General features: G+C 43.7%; 1 protein-coding gene across 1 annotated transcript in view; it reads right to left on the reverse strand.

The window, feature by feature from the left end:
• Positions 1-11,674: 11,674 nt before the first annotated feature.
• The window catches only part of LOC141051180 (uncharacterized), a 90,468-nt gene continuing 84,883 nt past the window's right edge, over positions 11,675-17,259 (reverse strand). Inside the window, 2 exon segments of the mRNA XM_073548045.1 lie at positions 11,675-12,048; positions 12,051-13,553. Coding sequence (XP_073404146.1) covers positions 11,864-12,048; positions 12,051-13,553 — 1,688 coding nt within the window. The 3' untranslated portion in view covers positions 11,675-11,863.

Below are 17,259 nucleotides of genomic sequence, written 5' to 3' on the forward strand. Positions count from 1 at the left end.
ACACTGGTTCCATAGCGGCAACCCAGACCCAAAATCCAAAGGAGTTAGTATTGCCTTAGGCTAGTTTCACATTAGCGCTTTTGAGCGCAGCGACGGCCCGCGCACGGCCGCCGCTAAGCCCCGCCCCCTGCCGCGCCTCTGCCTACCAGCGCATGACGCTGCATGCGTCCTGCGTCCCCTATCTTTATCACTGGGGGCGCAGGCCGTGCGCAGTATGCGTTTAGCGGCGCATGCATCCTTTTCACGGTGCGCCGACCAGTGCCAAACGCAACCTGCTGCAGTTTGGTTGCGCTCGGCGCACCGTGAAAAGGACGCATGCGCCGCCAAACGCATACTGTGCACGGCCTGCGCCCCCAGTGATAAGGATAGGGGACGCAGGACGCATGCAGCGGAGGCTCGGCAGGGGGCGGGGCTTAGCGGCGGCCGTGCGCGGGCCGTCGCTGCGCTCAAAAGCGCTAATGTGAAACTAGCCTTACACAAGTCACTACAGGCTCAAGTAATTGTCTCTAAATCTGATACGCAAGGAAGATATTTGTTTTTAATGATTAAAATATCAGAGATGTATTTACCATTGCTAATTTTTATCTACCCAACCAGGATCAGATCAGAACTTGTAAACCTTACCTACGCGACCTCTCGGCATTCGCAGAGGGTGCGGTAATTGTCGGAGACTTCAATTTTACATTGGATCGAGTCCTGGACTCATATTCGGGTAGGTCGGCCGTCTCCCCCTACCCGTTGGAGAGTCTGAAATCTAAGCTAACGGAATATAGACTGGTTGACGTTTGGAGATTGAGCCACCCAACTACACATGACTATACTTTCTATTCTGCGGTACATGATACGTATAGTAGGATAGATTATTTTTTAATTAGTCACGGGCTGCTCTCGTTTCACCCGACGACACAAATTGACACGATAATTTGGTCGGACCATGCCCCAGTCTTACTATCCTTGACGGTTCCGGAACTCACATCGAACGAATGGACTTGGTCCTTACACCCGGGGCTTCTCAAAAATCCCTCTTGTCAGGAGGCAATCAGGATGGCAATCACAGATTTTTTCAGTATTCACAAAGATGACCCCACAGCTTTGTCAGATCAGTGGGAGGCCTTAAAAGGAGTTATACGGGGAGTATTCATCCAACAGGGGGCACGATTAAAGAGAGAAAGGGCTTCTGCTATTCCTAATTTGTTGACACACATCCAAGCTTTGGAGTTGGAACACAAAAGGTCACAAAATCCACAAGTCATGACTGACCTGTTGAAAGCTAGAACTGACTTAAGCTTATTGCTAGATACAGCAACAGCAAGACAGAGAGACCGCTTCCGCAGATACCTATACGAATACTCTGACAAGCCTGGTAGGGCCTTAGCACGATTTTTACACCCACGAATTCCTACTACCTATATACCTACCATTAAGTCTGGGTCAGGTAATTCCCTCCACTCCCCCTTGGAGATTGCAGACTCATTTGGGGGTTATTACAACTCCCTTTACAACCTTGTAGGACCTTTGGCAGACATGGCTGTGTCCGACTTCCAGGAAAGAGTGGATAACTATGTAAATAGCACTCCGATTCCTGCTCTTCCATCTGAGGACGTAATGGCCCTTGAGACCCCGTTCTCGGAACAGGAGATACTGGATACAGTCAGGTCTCTGGCAAATGGCAAAAGTCCCGGTCCGGATGGATTCCCGGCTAACTTTTATAAGATATTTGCATCAAATTTAATTCCATTTATGACGAAACTCTTCAACTCTATCTCTGAGAATTGCCCTTTTGCCCCCCAAACTTTAGCTGCCACGATAGTCATTATTCCCAAGCCAGGAAAGGACTCCTTATTATGCGCTAATTATCAGCCTATCTCCCTAATTAACGTTGATGTAAAAGTATACGCCAAAGCAATTGCAAAAAGACTAAGCCCTCTACTCCCTGGCTCTATTCACACAGATCAGGCTGGTTTTGTACAACGCAGGGAGGCTAGAGATAATACTGTAAAAACATTGCTCCTTGCCTCTCATATGCGTAAACATAAAATTCCAGCATGTCTATTGTCCATTGATGCGAAAAGGCATTTGATCGTCTAGGATGGACCTTTATGAGATCTGCCTTGACACAGCTTGGTTTGGGACCTGAAATGCTGGGTAGGATTCTGGCACTATATCAAGGCCCCACAGCCTGACTTAGAGTTTATGGTACTTTGTCATCCCCCTTACAAATAACTAATGGCACACATCAGGGGTGCCCTCTTTCGCCCTTACTTTATATTGCAATGGAGCATCTTGCAATCGCACTGAGGAATTCTCCCAATATCAAGGGCCTTCAGGTTGGTCGGAATAATGTTAAATTGTCTATCTATGCAGATGACCTATTGATCTATATCACTAACCCGACCATTGCCTTCCCAGTGCTGATGAGAGAGTTCCAACGGTTTGGAGAAGTATCTAACTTTAAAGTTAATTATTCAAAGACAGAGGCCCTTAATATATCTCTCCCTGATGACCTGGTCCAGAGACTCCAGGCTTCATTCCCTTTTAAATGGAAAGATAAAGCTATAAAATACTTGGGAGTTTGGATCCCCAGCAACGAAGTGGATCTTTTTTCCCTAAACTATGTCCCACTTTTACACAAAACTCTATCGGATCTTAAAAAATACAATAGATCTCAGCTCTCCTGGTTTGGTCGTATAAACGTCATCAAAATGGACATTCTCCCCCGCTTTCTTTATCGTTTTCAAACAGTCCCAATAGCAACTCCTGACTATTTCTTTAATTGGTTACAATCTGCTATTAATAGTTTTGTCTGGGGAGCTCGTCGACCCTGAATTAGGCTCTCGGTTTTGACCACACCAAAGACACAGGGGGGCACAGGTCTTCCTAGCTTCAAAAGATATCATGCCATTCTCCTGACTAGAATAGTTGACTGGAGATATAGCGACTTACATAAACAGTTGGTGGTTTTAGAAAAACTCCTCTCTCCTTGCTTTCTTTACTGGATACCATGGTGTGGTGCCAATTTTAGACCCCCGATCTCAGACTTTCCACCTCTTACGCATAGTGTTGAGATTTTGGGATAGAAATCGGGGGAGACTGAGACTTTGTATCATTCCGAGTAGACTGGGCCCCCTCTTTGACAACATTGCTTTCCCTCCAGCAGTGGACAGGACTGCATTTCTATGCTGGAGATCTGTCGATCAGGCGAGACTGGGCCAGGTGGCGGACAGACTCTCTGGGCTCTCCACTGTGGGGGGGGTTGCGGGACACCTGCCATAGCAAATCGCTATCTTGGCTTGATTTCGCTCAGTTGAAGGACTTTCGGGGATTTCCTTTAACACATCGACCCATTTTGAATCCTACCCACAGTCTCCTTGCTTTACAGTTTGATCCTGGAAACGTTATCTATTGACACCCCCAGCTTTATTACAGCTTGGGAAAGAGATCTGCAGATCACTCTCTCTGAAGCAGACCGTCTGAAGATCTTTACCCTTACCCACAAGACCTCTATCTCTTGCAGATCGCAAGAGAAAAATTATAAAATATTAACGCGTTGGTATAGGTGTAATGTGCTCCTCCATAAAATAAATCCTGCAATTTCAAACTTATGCTGGAGATGTGACAATGAGGAGGGGTCTATGCTTCATATATGGTGGCCTTGCAGTCTTCTACATCCATTTTGGGAAGCTGTTTTTGGAGCCTTATGCTTGATGACTGGCGTTTGCTGTGAGCCATCCCCTCAAATTCACTGATTCCTGGGTCTATAACAACCATAAAGAAAGGAATTATGAGGTTCTGCTTAGTAGCGGCCAGAACAATTATTACCCGGTACTGGGGAGCGACAAGGGTTCCGTCTGCGGTGGAGTGGGTGTCCGAGATGGATAGAGTGAACTGAATGGAATCGCTGATGGCTCAAGATGACGAATCTGTGACCGAGCGGGGACAAATGTGGTTCCTCTGGGAGACATTCAAGGAGAGTTCGGAGTTTCCGGGCTGGTTAACGGAGTTTCCATAATTTTCGTAGGGTAGCTGGGACCGAGATTGGTTTAGTTGCCCCTCCCTTTCCCACATTTCTTACCCACTTTCTCTCTTCTCTTTCCCTCTTCTTGACTTTATTTCTCTATATCTGCCTTTTTCCTACACAATCTCAGAATGATTAGTCCAAAGGTTACTAAAATGTGAATGGACATGACGTGTCTGATTTGAGATATCTAGGATTACAAGCTTGTTTTGTCCCTCACAATGTTGTATCTTACCTGTCTGTTTATTCTGATGTATTCATATGTATATAATCTTTCTGGATTGTTGTTCCTTATTTTGAAAAGTTTAATAAACACATTTATGGAAAAAACAAAACAAAAGGTCCTTGTAGATATTCATACCTCACTCCCCTTGAGAAATCGACCAGTACGGATGCGAAACTCTCTACCCCGCCCCCACTCTGGTGCTCCTGCATGTTTAACCCGCTTTTATGCGGTATATGTATATTTATATGTGATAGTGACTGAATAAAATTGTTATATATTTTCACTACTTTTTGAATCCGATACTCCTTTATCCTCTTGCTGTCTAATATGCATTTGGAGTGGAACATTTATTGATATGGCGGTTTATCCAACAATATGTCCACCTTTTTTCCTCACTAAGATATATGGCACGGTGTTGTTTCTAACTATACTTTCACTGCCTGACATTAGTTAAATATGTATCAGGTTTATTGAACAATCATAATCCCTGCGTGGGAGTAGTTTTTCAGATTCGGGCACAGAAAATACATTAGCTAAATTTATGAATACATGAGGTAAACCATTGGGTATAGCTTTAGACAGATTCACAGGACATATATTTCTGCTGACACTCAGTGCTCGAGTGCACAATATCACCCTGGGGCCAGTTAATTACTGGCTTATTTTTACGTAACCAAGGCATGCTCACAGCCGTGAAAAAGTTCTCAAGGACAAAAAAATTACATAGATTCAAAATGTATAGAATCAATAACAGTGACACCTCCTTAGTGACATACTTCACCACACCCTGGGTCAGAGGTGTATCAATACCTAATTTTAGCAAGGGTAAATCAAGATCCTTTACCAACTTGGCATCAACAAAATTTGCTTCCGAACTGCAATCAATAAAGGCCTGAAGCCTCACAGATTTTTCTACTAAAGATAAGCAAACAGGTAACACTAATTTTGCAGAATCATCAGGAAATACCTCTCCACCTAGGTGGGCATCCTCGTGCCCACCCAGATGCTGATTTGTTTGGGTGTCAGTTGTCTTGGGAAGGAAGACCTCTGATGACCAGACTCTCCACAGTGGTTACTAAACACTGGCTTGTGAGTGACCCCAATCTGCATGAGTTCCTCAGTGAGGGTAATAAGTGAACAAGTCTTAGGACAAGGTACAGAGTAAGCATTGTGTTCCTGTCTGTGTTCACACAAATGTCTATCAAGACAGATGGCCAGGGACATGGCAGTATAGAGTCAGTAGAAAGAGATATAACCAACCTGTCCTTAACTAGGTCAGAGAGTCCAGAAAGAAAACAACCATGAAGAGCCTGGTCATTTCATTGTGAGTCTGTGGCCCAACACCGAAACTCTGTACAATTGTCAAAGTTTCATCACTGACTGTGGCCTAGGGATGCTGTGACAGCTCAGCCACCCTATGGGATCTTTGTTAAGCTGGACTGTCGGTTTTCGAATGACAATCCATGTTATCTGATTGATCCTGGGGCATGTAGAGCTGTCAGCATTTTAATTGACAGCCCCGCTGTTCAATCTTGTATAGCCTGTAGGCATTCCCCAGGTGCCTCGCGTCCTCTAATGATTTGCAAGGTATTAAGCTGGCTTACTGTGAGCTGCAGATTGTCAGTTGTAACTTTGCTCAGCTCTAAGGCCTCAAAAAATAAGTCTACACTGAATAATTCTGGGGTGTCAGGGGATAAAGAGAAGGCCCAAACCTGGGGTTTTGCTACAGCAGGAATATGATGAGTCCCACGTTGGGTCTCAGAACCAAATGAAAGTTGGTGGAGCCTGAAATACAAGCTATGGCTTGTCTTAAAAGAAAAAAAAAAATTATAGACTCCGGAAAATGTGTCATGAAGTGGCTCGAGTGGATTGTATTTGCTGAATCTGTTCGGCAGACCTTGGACACTGGCCAGGTCTTGCATTTCATGCTCCAGCATTTGCAATGGATCCATTATTTGTTTGGACCAGATATAATGAAACGTCTGTCTAAGGCCACAGGCTCAAAAAGCTGACTCGTGCATGTGGGGGAAGCTGACAATGGTTGCTCAATCGCGCCCTGGTCTTCTGCCACATACACAGTGTCCCCTTTGTAGCATACCTTTCTTTACACTTTCGGTCCCATCAGGGTCCTCTCTGATCTGCTGAGGATTTCCTTCTGGCAGTTTCATACAAAGAGAGACAGAGTCCAGTTCAAACTTAAAATCAACGATTTTACTTGGTTCCATTCTCAGTACGTTCAGCTCAGTCACAGAAGCAACATAGCGTTCATCACAGAGTACATCCTTTTCTTTCCCTGTGTTTTACCTCACTTCTTCCGGAATGTCCCAGGGTCGTACTGACTCATCCGGTACCACATCATTCTTTCTGGTCAGTCTCACTAACTTCAGGAGTTCCCCTGTCCGTTTCACCGCAGACATAAGGGCATCTGCCCACGTGGTTAGCTGCTACATATTGGAGCTGTCCTGCATTTCTTTACTGCTATGACCTTTAGCCCACAGGCCCTGGACGACTGGGCTACTTGCTTAACGTCATGTTGCCAACCGCCCTGTCCGGGCTCTCCGGCGCTACTAACTGAAATGGGGGAAACTCTCTGACTTACCCACAGTTGGTCTCCCGTATGTTAACTATTTCCAACCCTTTTCTATGTGTGCTTATGTGTCCCCATCTAGTGGGCTAACTTAAGTACTGCACTTTCCCTACAACATATGTATACATTACACTACAGAGTAACAGCATTACAAAACATACATGACATTCCACATTATACCACGAACACAGGGCAAGGGGAGTGGGGCACCACTTAGACTTGGTACACTCCTAACAGACAGACATGACACAAGCCACTGTCTGGAAAACTCCAGAGAAATCCCTATACCCTTTAACATCTGTACTGGGATCTGATTTTGCAACAGGACCCAGTGGAATGCTACCATGGATGGGCTGCTATCCAGAGGTAGGAAAGGTCACCAACAAGAGTCAGAGCAGAGACGTCATGACAAGAACAAAATCAGGATCTATAAGAATAGTGAGAAACTAGCCGGAGTCAATACAGGAATGCACTTAACAGGAGCAGATGCACACCTAGCCAGGGAAACACTAAGCTATCTTTAGCAGCTTCCAACAGCAAACTGGAAGGCTTAGTATGGTGTGGCACAATCTGAGTAGCTGGAGCAGGGAGCTGATTATTCCAGCTAAAAGCACACACACCCATGTTGCCACACAGATAGCACTACGGATCTCAGCCAAACTAACCATAGTGGCTAAAAAGGCCTCACTGTCCAGAGCTTCTGGTTCTGAAATTTCTATCACCACCACCGCCAGCAGAGTGAATAAGGCAGCATCTGGCTACAGAAGCTGAAGTCTCAGAAGCAGGTCCTGATAGAGATGTCACAACCACTACTCAAATAAACTGAAAATGGTGAGGGGGCGCCTAACTGAATTCTTGTTCCGGGTGCCAGAAAACCTAGATACACCTTTGTCGGCCGTCATTTAACAGCTGTCATCTATGTAGTGAAACCTCCACCAGGGGGAGCTGGTGAGGGAAGAGACGTTACACACTAAGAGCAGCAACACTGAGCAACAGCACAGGTGTGACAGGTAACGAGAGAGAATGGTCAGACGAACCGAGTCAGAAACTAGCTGGAGCAGATGTACCAGAAGGAGCAGCAATACACGTAGTTAAAATACCAAGCCGAGGGTCAGAAAGCCAGAACATGAGCAAGGGGTCCAAAAACGTGAGGCGAAATACGTGGTCGGGGTACAAGCTGGGGAGTCAGATGCCAGAGAGGGAACGTAACAGCAGAGACGAATACCAAGAGACGGGGTCAGAGATCAGTCCGGGTCATACACGTGGATACCAGTCAAAGGCAGGAGGATCACCAAGGTACAAGGGTCAGAGGCTCTAAACTGGAAGCTTGAGCTATCACTAACACTGGTCAGCAGGCTGAGAGACTGAAATAGCCCTGCGAGCTCCAGAACGAGGCCGAGATTAACCCCCGCATGACCAGTCAGAGTGAAGACAGCAGAAAATAAATTCCGGACTGGACCATGACAATCTACATAACTATACAGTGCATGAGATTAGCATTACCATATTTTTCGGACTATAAGACGCACCGGACCATAAGACGCACCCCAATTTTCAGAAGCAAAATAGGGAAAAAAATAATAATGTGTCAAATGGTGGTCCGTCTTACAGTCCGAATTCAGCTTACCTGAGAAGGGATCCGGCACAGGTTGAGTAGTCACAGGGGTCATTCAGTGGTCCAGGCTCGTGCGGTGGCGGCTCTGTGCTGGGGCAGGTTGGTTGTGCTGGGGCAGCAGCGCTGGGGCTGGGGCAGCTGTGCTGGAGCAGCTGTGCTGGGACTGGGGCAACTGTTCTGGGGCTGGGGCAGCTGTGCTGAGCTGGGGCAGGTGGGCTCTGCGGGTTGAGGGTGGCGGTGGGCTGTGCTCTGGTGCAGTGGCGGCTCCGCCGGCATTTCCTCGCAGCCCGGAGGCCCCCGCACATCCCTTGCTGGCCGCCATGTTGTGGTGGCCTCCGGGAACATGGACACCGGAAAGATGGACGCCGGTCTGGGGACGGCGCATGCGCAGGTTCAGATATCATCACGAGATCTCGTTGCTGAGATTTGAATCTCATCCCCCGAGATCTCGGGACGAGATCTGAACCTGAGCATGCGCCGTCCCTGGACCAGCGGCCATCTTCCTGGCGTCCATGTTCCCGGAGGCCACCGCAACATGGCGGTGGCCAGCAAGGGATGTGTGGGGGCCTCCGGGCTGCGAGGAAATGCTGGCGGAGCCGCCGCCCCTGCACCAGAGCACAGCCCGCTGCCACCACCGCACTGCAGACCCCCGCCCGCTGCCACCACCGCAGAGCCCCGGAGGTTAGTATATTGCGACCATAAGACGCACCCCCCACTTTCCCCCAAAATTTTGGGGGAAAAAAGTGCGTCTTATGGTCAGAAAAATACGGTATGTCCCTTTCAGGAGTTTTTACTCTATGTTATCAAAGCTAGAGAGGAACAATATTTTGGAATGTTTAAGTACATAAAACCATTAAAATAAAAAGCCCCAAAAATTATATTGCGTTTTATAACAAAAAAAAAACCTTGTTTTATAAGGTAATAACTCTGGAATACTTCAACGGATCCCACCGAGTCTTAGATTGCTTTCTCATGACACATTGTACTTCATGATACTGGTAAAATTTGTTAGATTTCACTTGCATTTATTTATGAAAATATTGCAAATTTGGAAAAGTTAGTAATTTTCAAACTTTTAATTTGTAAGCCCTTAAATCAGAGTTGTATCACACAAAATATTTTATAAATAACATTTCCCACATGTCTACTTTACAGCAGCACAATTTTTGAAGCATAAATTTTTTGTTAGAAAGTTATAAGGTTAAAGGTTGACCAGCGATTTCTCAACTAAATATACAAAACCATTTTTTTAGGGGCTACATTACAGTTGATGTGAGTTTTAGGGGCCTATATGACAGAAAATACCCAAAAGTGACACTTTTCTAAAAACTGCACCCCTCAAATGCTCAAAACCACATTCAAGAGGTTTATTAATCCTTCAGGTGCTTCACAGGAATTAATGGAATATGAAAGGAAAACCCTCCTGTGTTTCTGTGATTGTGTGATTCTGTGAGGGTGTGAGAGTACAAATTCATTACAATCTTTGATTCTATTCACACAGGACTCAATTTGTCAGAAGGTTTTATGCCCCATTACCATATCTGAGCTATTTCCTCCACACTGCCCTTTAAGGCCCTTTTACATTTAGCGATGCACCAGCGATCCAACCAGCGATCCGACCCGGTCAGGATCGCTGGTGCATCGCTAAATGATCGCTAGTGAGCTTTCATACAGAAAGATCTCACAGCGATGCAGCAGCGACGCAGCGCACGATACTCACCTTTCACACACAGCGATCCTGCGTCCTCCCGCCCGCCTCCACGCGTCGCTGGACGTCACAGCAGGAAGTCTCAGCAGGAAGCGCCCGACGAGAAATGGAGCCGGACATTCTCGCGCGATCAGCGATGGATAGCGGGGGAGCCGGTCGCTGGTAAGTATCACACATAGCGATATCGCTAGCAATATCGCTATAACGTCACAAAATCAGTGACGTTTTAGCGATATTGCTAGCGATATTACTTAGTGTAAAACCCCCTTAAATCCCACAGAACTTTCACACCTTTGATGTAATCTTACCTAATTAAAGATTCTCTCTTCAAGCGCAGTATTTGTTTATTGAAATTGTATTGTCTACTGAAATGTCCATGTATCACACCAGCATGTGCTTTAAACTGTATATAAATAAGGTTTCTTCAAATATTTTGTTATATCAGCCTGATGAAGGGAAGCAGTCCCGAAGCTTGCATTGTAACATTATTTACTATTATTTGTTAGCCATTAAAAGGTATCATACCCACAAGATTCCTATTTTGTTTCTCTCACTGAGAGCACTTTATATATATTTTTTCTACTGGCTAACACGGTACCAAACCACTTTTTTCGCTTTAATAAAAAAACAAACACATTTTCACATAAGTGTTTTTTAGCCCCAAATTTTGCATTTTCACAAGGGTAATGGGAGAAATTGCACCATACAATTTGTTCTGCAAATTCTCCTGGGTATGCCAATCCCCCATATGTGGGGTAAAACTATTGTTTCGGCGCACGGCAGGGCTCAAAAGGAACGGTGCGCCATTTGACTTTTTGAATGCAAGATTTGCTGGAATCATTAGCGGTTGCAATGTTGCATTTGTAGAGCCTCTGATGTGCCTAAGTAGTGGAAACTCCCCCACAAGTGACCCCATTTTTTTAAATTATACCCCTCAGGGAACTTATCTAGATGTGTGGTTAACACCTTGAACCCCCAGGTGCTTCAAAAAAATCTATTATGTTTGGGCCATAATAAGAAAAAAATCAATTTTTTCCAACAAAAATGTTCTTTTAGTCCCAATTTTTTTTCACAAGGGTAACAGAAGAAGTGTATCATACAATTTGTTGTGCAATTTCTCCCAAGCATGGAGATACCCAATATGTGGATGAAAACTACTGTCTGGGAGCACGGCAGGATTCGGAAAAGGAAGAAGAGCCATTTGACTTTTTGAATTTAAAATTTGCTGGAATCATTGCCGGACGCCATGTCTGGTTTGGAGAAGCCCTTATGTGCCTAAAGAGTGGAAACCCCCCAGGTGTGACTTTTTTTTTTTGCAAACAAGAAAATCACTGTTGTGTGCATTACAACTGGAAGAAGTAAACAGAGATTTAATCTTTTGCCACACTTGCAAGAAGACATCCAGCCTGCATGGGCCAACAATCCTACATTTAACATTTTTGTGACAAGAAATTGCTGCACTTAGAAAGGCCAGAGGATGTCCAATATACTAATAGATGGGTGTCTCTAATAAGGTGCACGAATCAGTTTATAGATGCTTTATTTCCATTGTTTGCTTTCTAATAACAGATGTTTATTGGTAATTAATTACATTTAATAGTCATCATTTAGTGATTTAAATTGTTTTCCATTTCTCTTGTATGACAAATTGTGAATTTACATTGACGGTCACTCATACAATTTGCCTAGTAAATTAATTTAAAAGAAAATGTCTACCTGCGTGTGTGATTTCTCTGAGTAATAAAATAAACGTAAGAAAATTTTCCCCACATTCTGAAAATGAAAATTACTTTTCCCCTGTGTGACTTCTCCAATGTGTAACTAGATGTCATGTGTTTGTAAAACATTTCCCATATTCTAAACATGAAAATGGCTTCTCCCCTGTGTGAATTTTCCGATGTTTAGTAAGATCAGATTTTGTTATAAAACATTTCACACATTCCGAACAAGAAAATGGCTTCTCCCCTGTGTGAATTTTCTGATGCTGAGCAAGAGAGGATTTGTTTGAAAAACTTTTTTCACATTCTGAGCATGAAAATGGCTTCTCTCCTGTGTGAATTTTCAGATGTGTAGCAAGACTTGTCTTCTGATTAAAAAATTTACCACATTCTGAACATGAAAATGGTTTCTCCCCTGTATGAATTCTTTGATGTTTAGTAAGATGAGGTTTCGTTAAGCAACATTTCCCACATTCTGAGCATGAAAATGGCTTCTCCCCTGTGTGAATTTTCAAATGCTTAGTAAGATCAGATTTCGTTATAAAACATTTCTCACATTCTGAACATGAAAATGGCTTTTCCCCTTTGTGAATTTTCTGATGCTGAGCAAGAGAGGATTTCGATATGCAACATTTCCCACATTCTGAGCATGAAAATGGCTTTTCCCCTGTGTGAATTCTCTGATGTGTAGTAAGATCAGATTTCATTATAAAACATTTCACACATTCTGAACATGAGAATGGCTTTTCCCCTGTGTGAATTTTCTGATGCCGAGCAAGAGTGGATTTGTTTGAAAAACATATTTTACATTCTGAGCATGAAAATGGCTTCTCGCCTGTGTGAATATTCAGATGTGTAGCAAGATTTCTCTTCTTATTAAAAAATTTACCACATTCTGAGCATGAAAATGGCTTCTCTCCTGTGTGGATTTTTTGATGCTGAGCAAGAGAGGATTTGTCTGAAAAACTTTTTACACATTCTGAACATGAGAATGGCTTCTCCCCTGTGTGCGTTTTCAGATGCTGAGCAAGAGAGGATTTGTCTGAAAAACTTTTTACACATTCTGAACATGAGAATGGCTTTTCCCCTGTGTGAATTTTCAGATGCTTAGCAAGAGAGGATCTGTATGAAAAACTTTTTACACATTCGGAACAGGAGAATGGCTTTTCCCCTGTGTGAATTTTCTGATGCTGAGCAAGAGAAGATTTGTTTGAAAAACTTTTTTTACATTCTGAGCATGAAAATGGCTTCTCCCCTGTGTGAATTTTCAGATGTGCAGCAAGATTTGTCTTCTGATTAAAAAATTTACCACATTCGGAACATGAGAATGGCTTTTCCCCTGTGTGAATTTTCTGATGCTGAGCAAGAGAGGATTTGTTTGAAAAACTTTTTTCACATTCTGAACATGAAAATGGTTTCTCTCCTGTGTGACTTCTCTGATGGTTAGTAAGATCAGATTTTGATCTATAACATTTCCCACATTCCGAACATGAAAATGGCTTCTTACTTGTATGTGCTCTTGGATGTTCACCATCCCTTTTGTTATATTTATTTTTATTAAGAAGGACGAGAGGTATGTCTGGTGTAATGGGATGCTCTTCAAAAGTATCAGCTCTGATACCAGGATCACTTCCATTAAAATGTGAAAATTTCTGGTAATTCTCTGAGATCACGGTCCAGTTAGCTGCCAAAAAAATTAAATGTATATTTATTTTTCAATAGACATGGAATGAATCAATTCTAGAAATTGATCTTGGGTTGCTCCTGAACTGCTTCTTGCCTCATCCAATGCTTATACATCCATCTTCCTCACTACTCTGCGTGACCTAGATTACTTGTTAACTTCATAAACTGTAAAATGCCTATCAGCGACTAATTCCTGTTTCCTCGGGAGACCCTGCATGCCTGTCTACCAGATATTCCTTGGATCCACTGTGTTTCGGCCATCATCAGCTTTCCACAGATTACACAACCTTGCTGGTAAGCATGATCATGGCAGAACTGACCAATACCATTGAAGGGGTTGTTGCCTTTCAAATAAAATATGTCCATCGCTGCATTTGGCTTTAAAAAATTCTATCTGCGGTGAACTCACAATATGTCAGACTTTCCACACTCCTCAATATTGAAATTGTAGCACCCAGAAAGAAAAGTTGTGAAGTTATGGAAATCACAGAATCGAAATACATGTTAGTAATTTGGAAATGATAAAAAATGGAAACAAAATTTTCAAAACATCTCTATCTTTTCTGTATCGAGTATGAGTGGCTTGTATAAAAATGCGCTTACATGCTATGGTTGATATCAATAAGGTTATTAATGGTCGTATGAGAAATGTTCTGCCGCACTGAATGCACATGGGCCAGAAAATCCTCAAGATCTGCTGCTGGCAGCTCAATTTGCAATTGCCAACCAATGATGTCTCAGAAATGCTCAATGGCAGAGAAGTCAGGAGACCCTGCAGAACATGGGAGCACGTTTAGACCACGCAGGCAGCTCACAGTACCACAAGCAATATGCAGCCTGGGGTTGTTGTGTGTAGAAAAACATCTCCTGAGATACTTTGGAGAACTGGCCAGATCACTGCAACGCCGAGCTATTAGTGTACTTAGAATAAAGATTATAGGGGTCCGGATACCGTACATTATGCCACCCCACAGTATAATCATGGGAGTAGGACCAGCGTGACATTCCCTCGTTAAGGCTTCCTCATTGCATGGTCATCATAGTCTCCAGACCAATCTCTCGCTATCGTTGGAATCATCGCTGAAGAGGACAGACCTCTATTCTAGTCTCCATTGCCATCTTGTTCTGCACCTTGATAAGCCGGTGGCTTAGTGGCGTATAAAAATTCAAAACTTTGTAAAGAAAAAAGTGGTTGTGTGAATCTTTGCTATGATGGAAATAACAAATATGCTAACTTTTAAAATTCCTTTATTTTAAGAATAGGTGAGTGACTTGGAGTGGGTTTCTTATGCTCTTATGAACCTTTTTTAACCCCTTCATGACCTTGTGATTTTCCATTTTTTGCGATTGCATTTTTTCTTCCTTTCTTCCCAGAGACATATATTCGTTTTTCAGTCAATATAACCATTTGAGGGCTTATTTTTTACAGGACGAATTGCAATTTTGAATAAAACAATTTTTAAAATATATCGAACTGTAAAACAGGCAAAAAAAACTGCAGATGTGGTCAAATTGCAAAAAAAAAGTGCAATTCCACATTTCTGTTTTCTAATTACCATGTTCACTAAATGCTAAAACTGACCTGGCAATATGATTACTTAGGTCATTCTGAGTTCGTAAATACCAAACATGTATGGGTTCTTTTTTATTTACAGTAAGTGGTGAAAAAAAATTAGGTTATGTGACCATTTTCTGAGACCCCTAGCGGTTCCATTTTTGGGGGGATTTGGTGCTTGTGTGAGGGCTTATTTTCTGCTCCCTGAGTTGACGTTTTTATTGATACCATTTTGGGGTAGATACAGTGTTTTTATTGCCTGTTATTGCGATTTTGCAGTGGCCAAGAAAACGCAATTCAGGCATTTCAATTTTTTTCTCATTAGGCCATTTACCGATTGGATTCATTTACTTTATACACTGCTCAAAAAAATAAAGGGAACACTTAATCAACAGATTATAACTCCAAGTAAATCAAACTTCTGTGAAATCAAACTGTCCACTTAGGAAGCAACACTGATTGACAATCAATTTCACATGCTGTTGTGCAAATGGAATAGACAACAGATGGAAATTATTGGCAATTATCAAGACACCCTCAATAAAGGAGTGGTTCTGCAGGTGGGGACCACAGACCACATCTCGGTACCAATGCTTTCTGGCTGATGTTTTGGTCACTTCTGAATATCGGTTGTGCTTTCACACTCGTGGTAGCATGAGACGGACTCTACAACCCACTCAAGTTGCTCAGGCAGTGCAGCTCATCCAGGATGGCACATCTATGCGAGCTGGGGCAAGAAGGTTTGCTGTGTCTGTCAGCAGTGCCCAGAGGAGCTACCAGGAGAACAGTACACCAGGAGATGTGGAGGGGGCCGTAGGAGGGAAACAACCCAGCAGCAGGACCGCTACCACTGCCTTTGTGCAAGGAGGAACAGGATGAGCACTGCCAGAGCCCTGCAAAATGACCTCCAGCAGGACACAAATGTGCATGCGTCTGCCCAAACAGTTAGAAACCGACTCCATGAGGATGGTTTGAGGGCCCGACATCTACAGATGGAGTTTGTGCTCACAGCCCAACACCGTGCAGGACTCTTCCCAATTGCCACAGAACACCAGGATTGGCAAGTTTGCCACTGGTGCCCTGTGCTCTTCATAGATGAAAGCAGGTTCACACTGAGCACATGTGACAGACATGACAGAGTCTGGAGACACTGTGGAGAGCGATCTGCTGCCTGTAACATCCTTCAGCATGACCGGTTGGGCAGTGGGTCAGTAATAGTGTGGGGTGGCATTTCTTTGGAGGGCCGCACAGCCCTCCATGTGCTTGCCATTAGGTACCGAGATGAGATCCTCAGACCCCTTGTGAGACCATATGCTGGTGCGGTTGGCCCTGGGTTCCTCCTAATGCAGGACAATGCCAGACCTCATGTGGCTGGAGTGTGTCAGCAGTTCCTGCAAGATGAAGGCATTGAAGCTATGGACTGGCCCACCCGTTCCCCAGATCTGAATCCGATTGCGCACATCTGGGACATCATGTCTCGCTCCATCCACCAACGTCATGTTGCACCACAGACTGTTCAGGAGACGGCGGATGCTTTAGTCCAGGTGTGGGAGGAGATCACTCAGGTGACCATCCGCCGCCTCATCAGGAGCATGCCCAGGCATTGTAGGGAGGTCATACAGGCACGTGAAGGCCACACACAATACTGAGCCTCATTTTGACATGTTTTAAGGACATTACACTCAATTTTAATTTTGTGTGTGACTCCAAAACCAGGCCACCATTGGTTAATGAATTTGATTTCCATTGATGATTTTTGGGTGATTTTGTTGTCAGCACATTCAACTTTGTACAGAACAAAGTATTCAATGAGAATATTTCAGTCATTCAGATATAGGATGTATTATTTGAGTGTTCCCTTTATTTTTTTGAGCAGTGTATTTTGATAGAATGGACATTTCTAAAAGCAGCAATATCAAATATGCATTTTTTTTCGTTTATATTTTGTAAACTTTTTTTTGTATCTTTTTACTAGCTCCAATATTTCTCTTAGGAGACTTGAAGCGGTGATCATCCAATCGCCTGTGCTACACATGGCAGGGCTTCAGCACCGCTATGGATAGGAGAAGTCACGATCTCCTATGAACGCTGGCCACGAGGTGGATCACGGATCTATCTGCGGCTGTTATAAGCTCATGATAGGTGATCA

The sequence above is a fragment of the Dendrobates tinctorius genome, unplaced genomic scaffold, assembly GCF_039654945.1.
Source record: "Dendrobates tinctorius isolate UK_male_01 unplaced genomic scaffold, ASM3965494v1 ptg000155l, whole genome shotgun sequence".
Taxonomy (NCBI): Eukaryota; Metazoa; Chordata; class Amphibia; order Anura; family Dendrobatidae; genus Dendrobates; species Dendrobates tinctorius.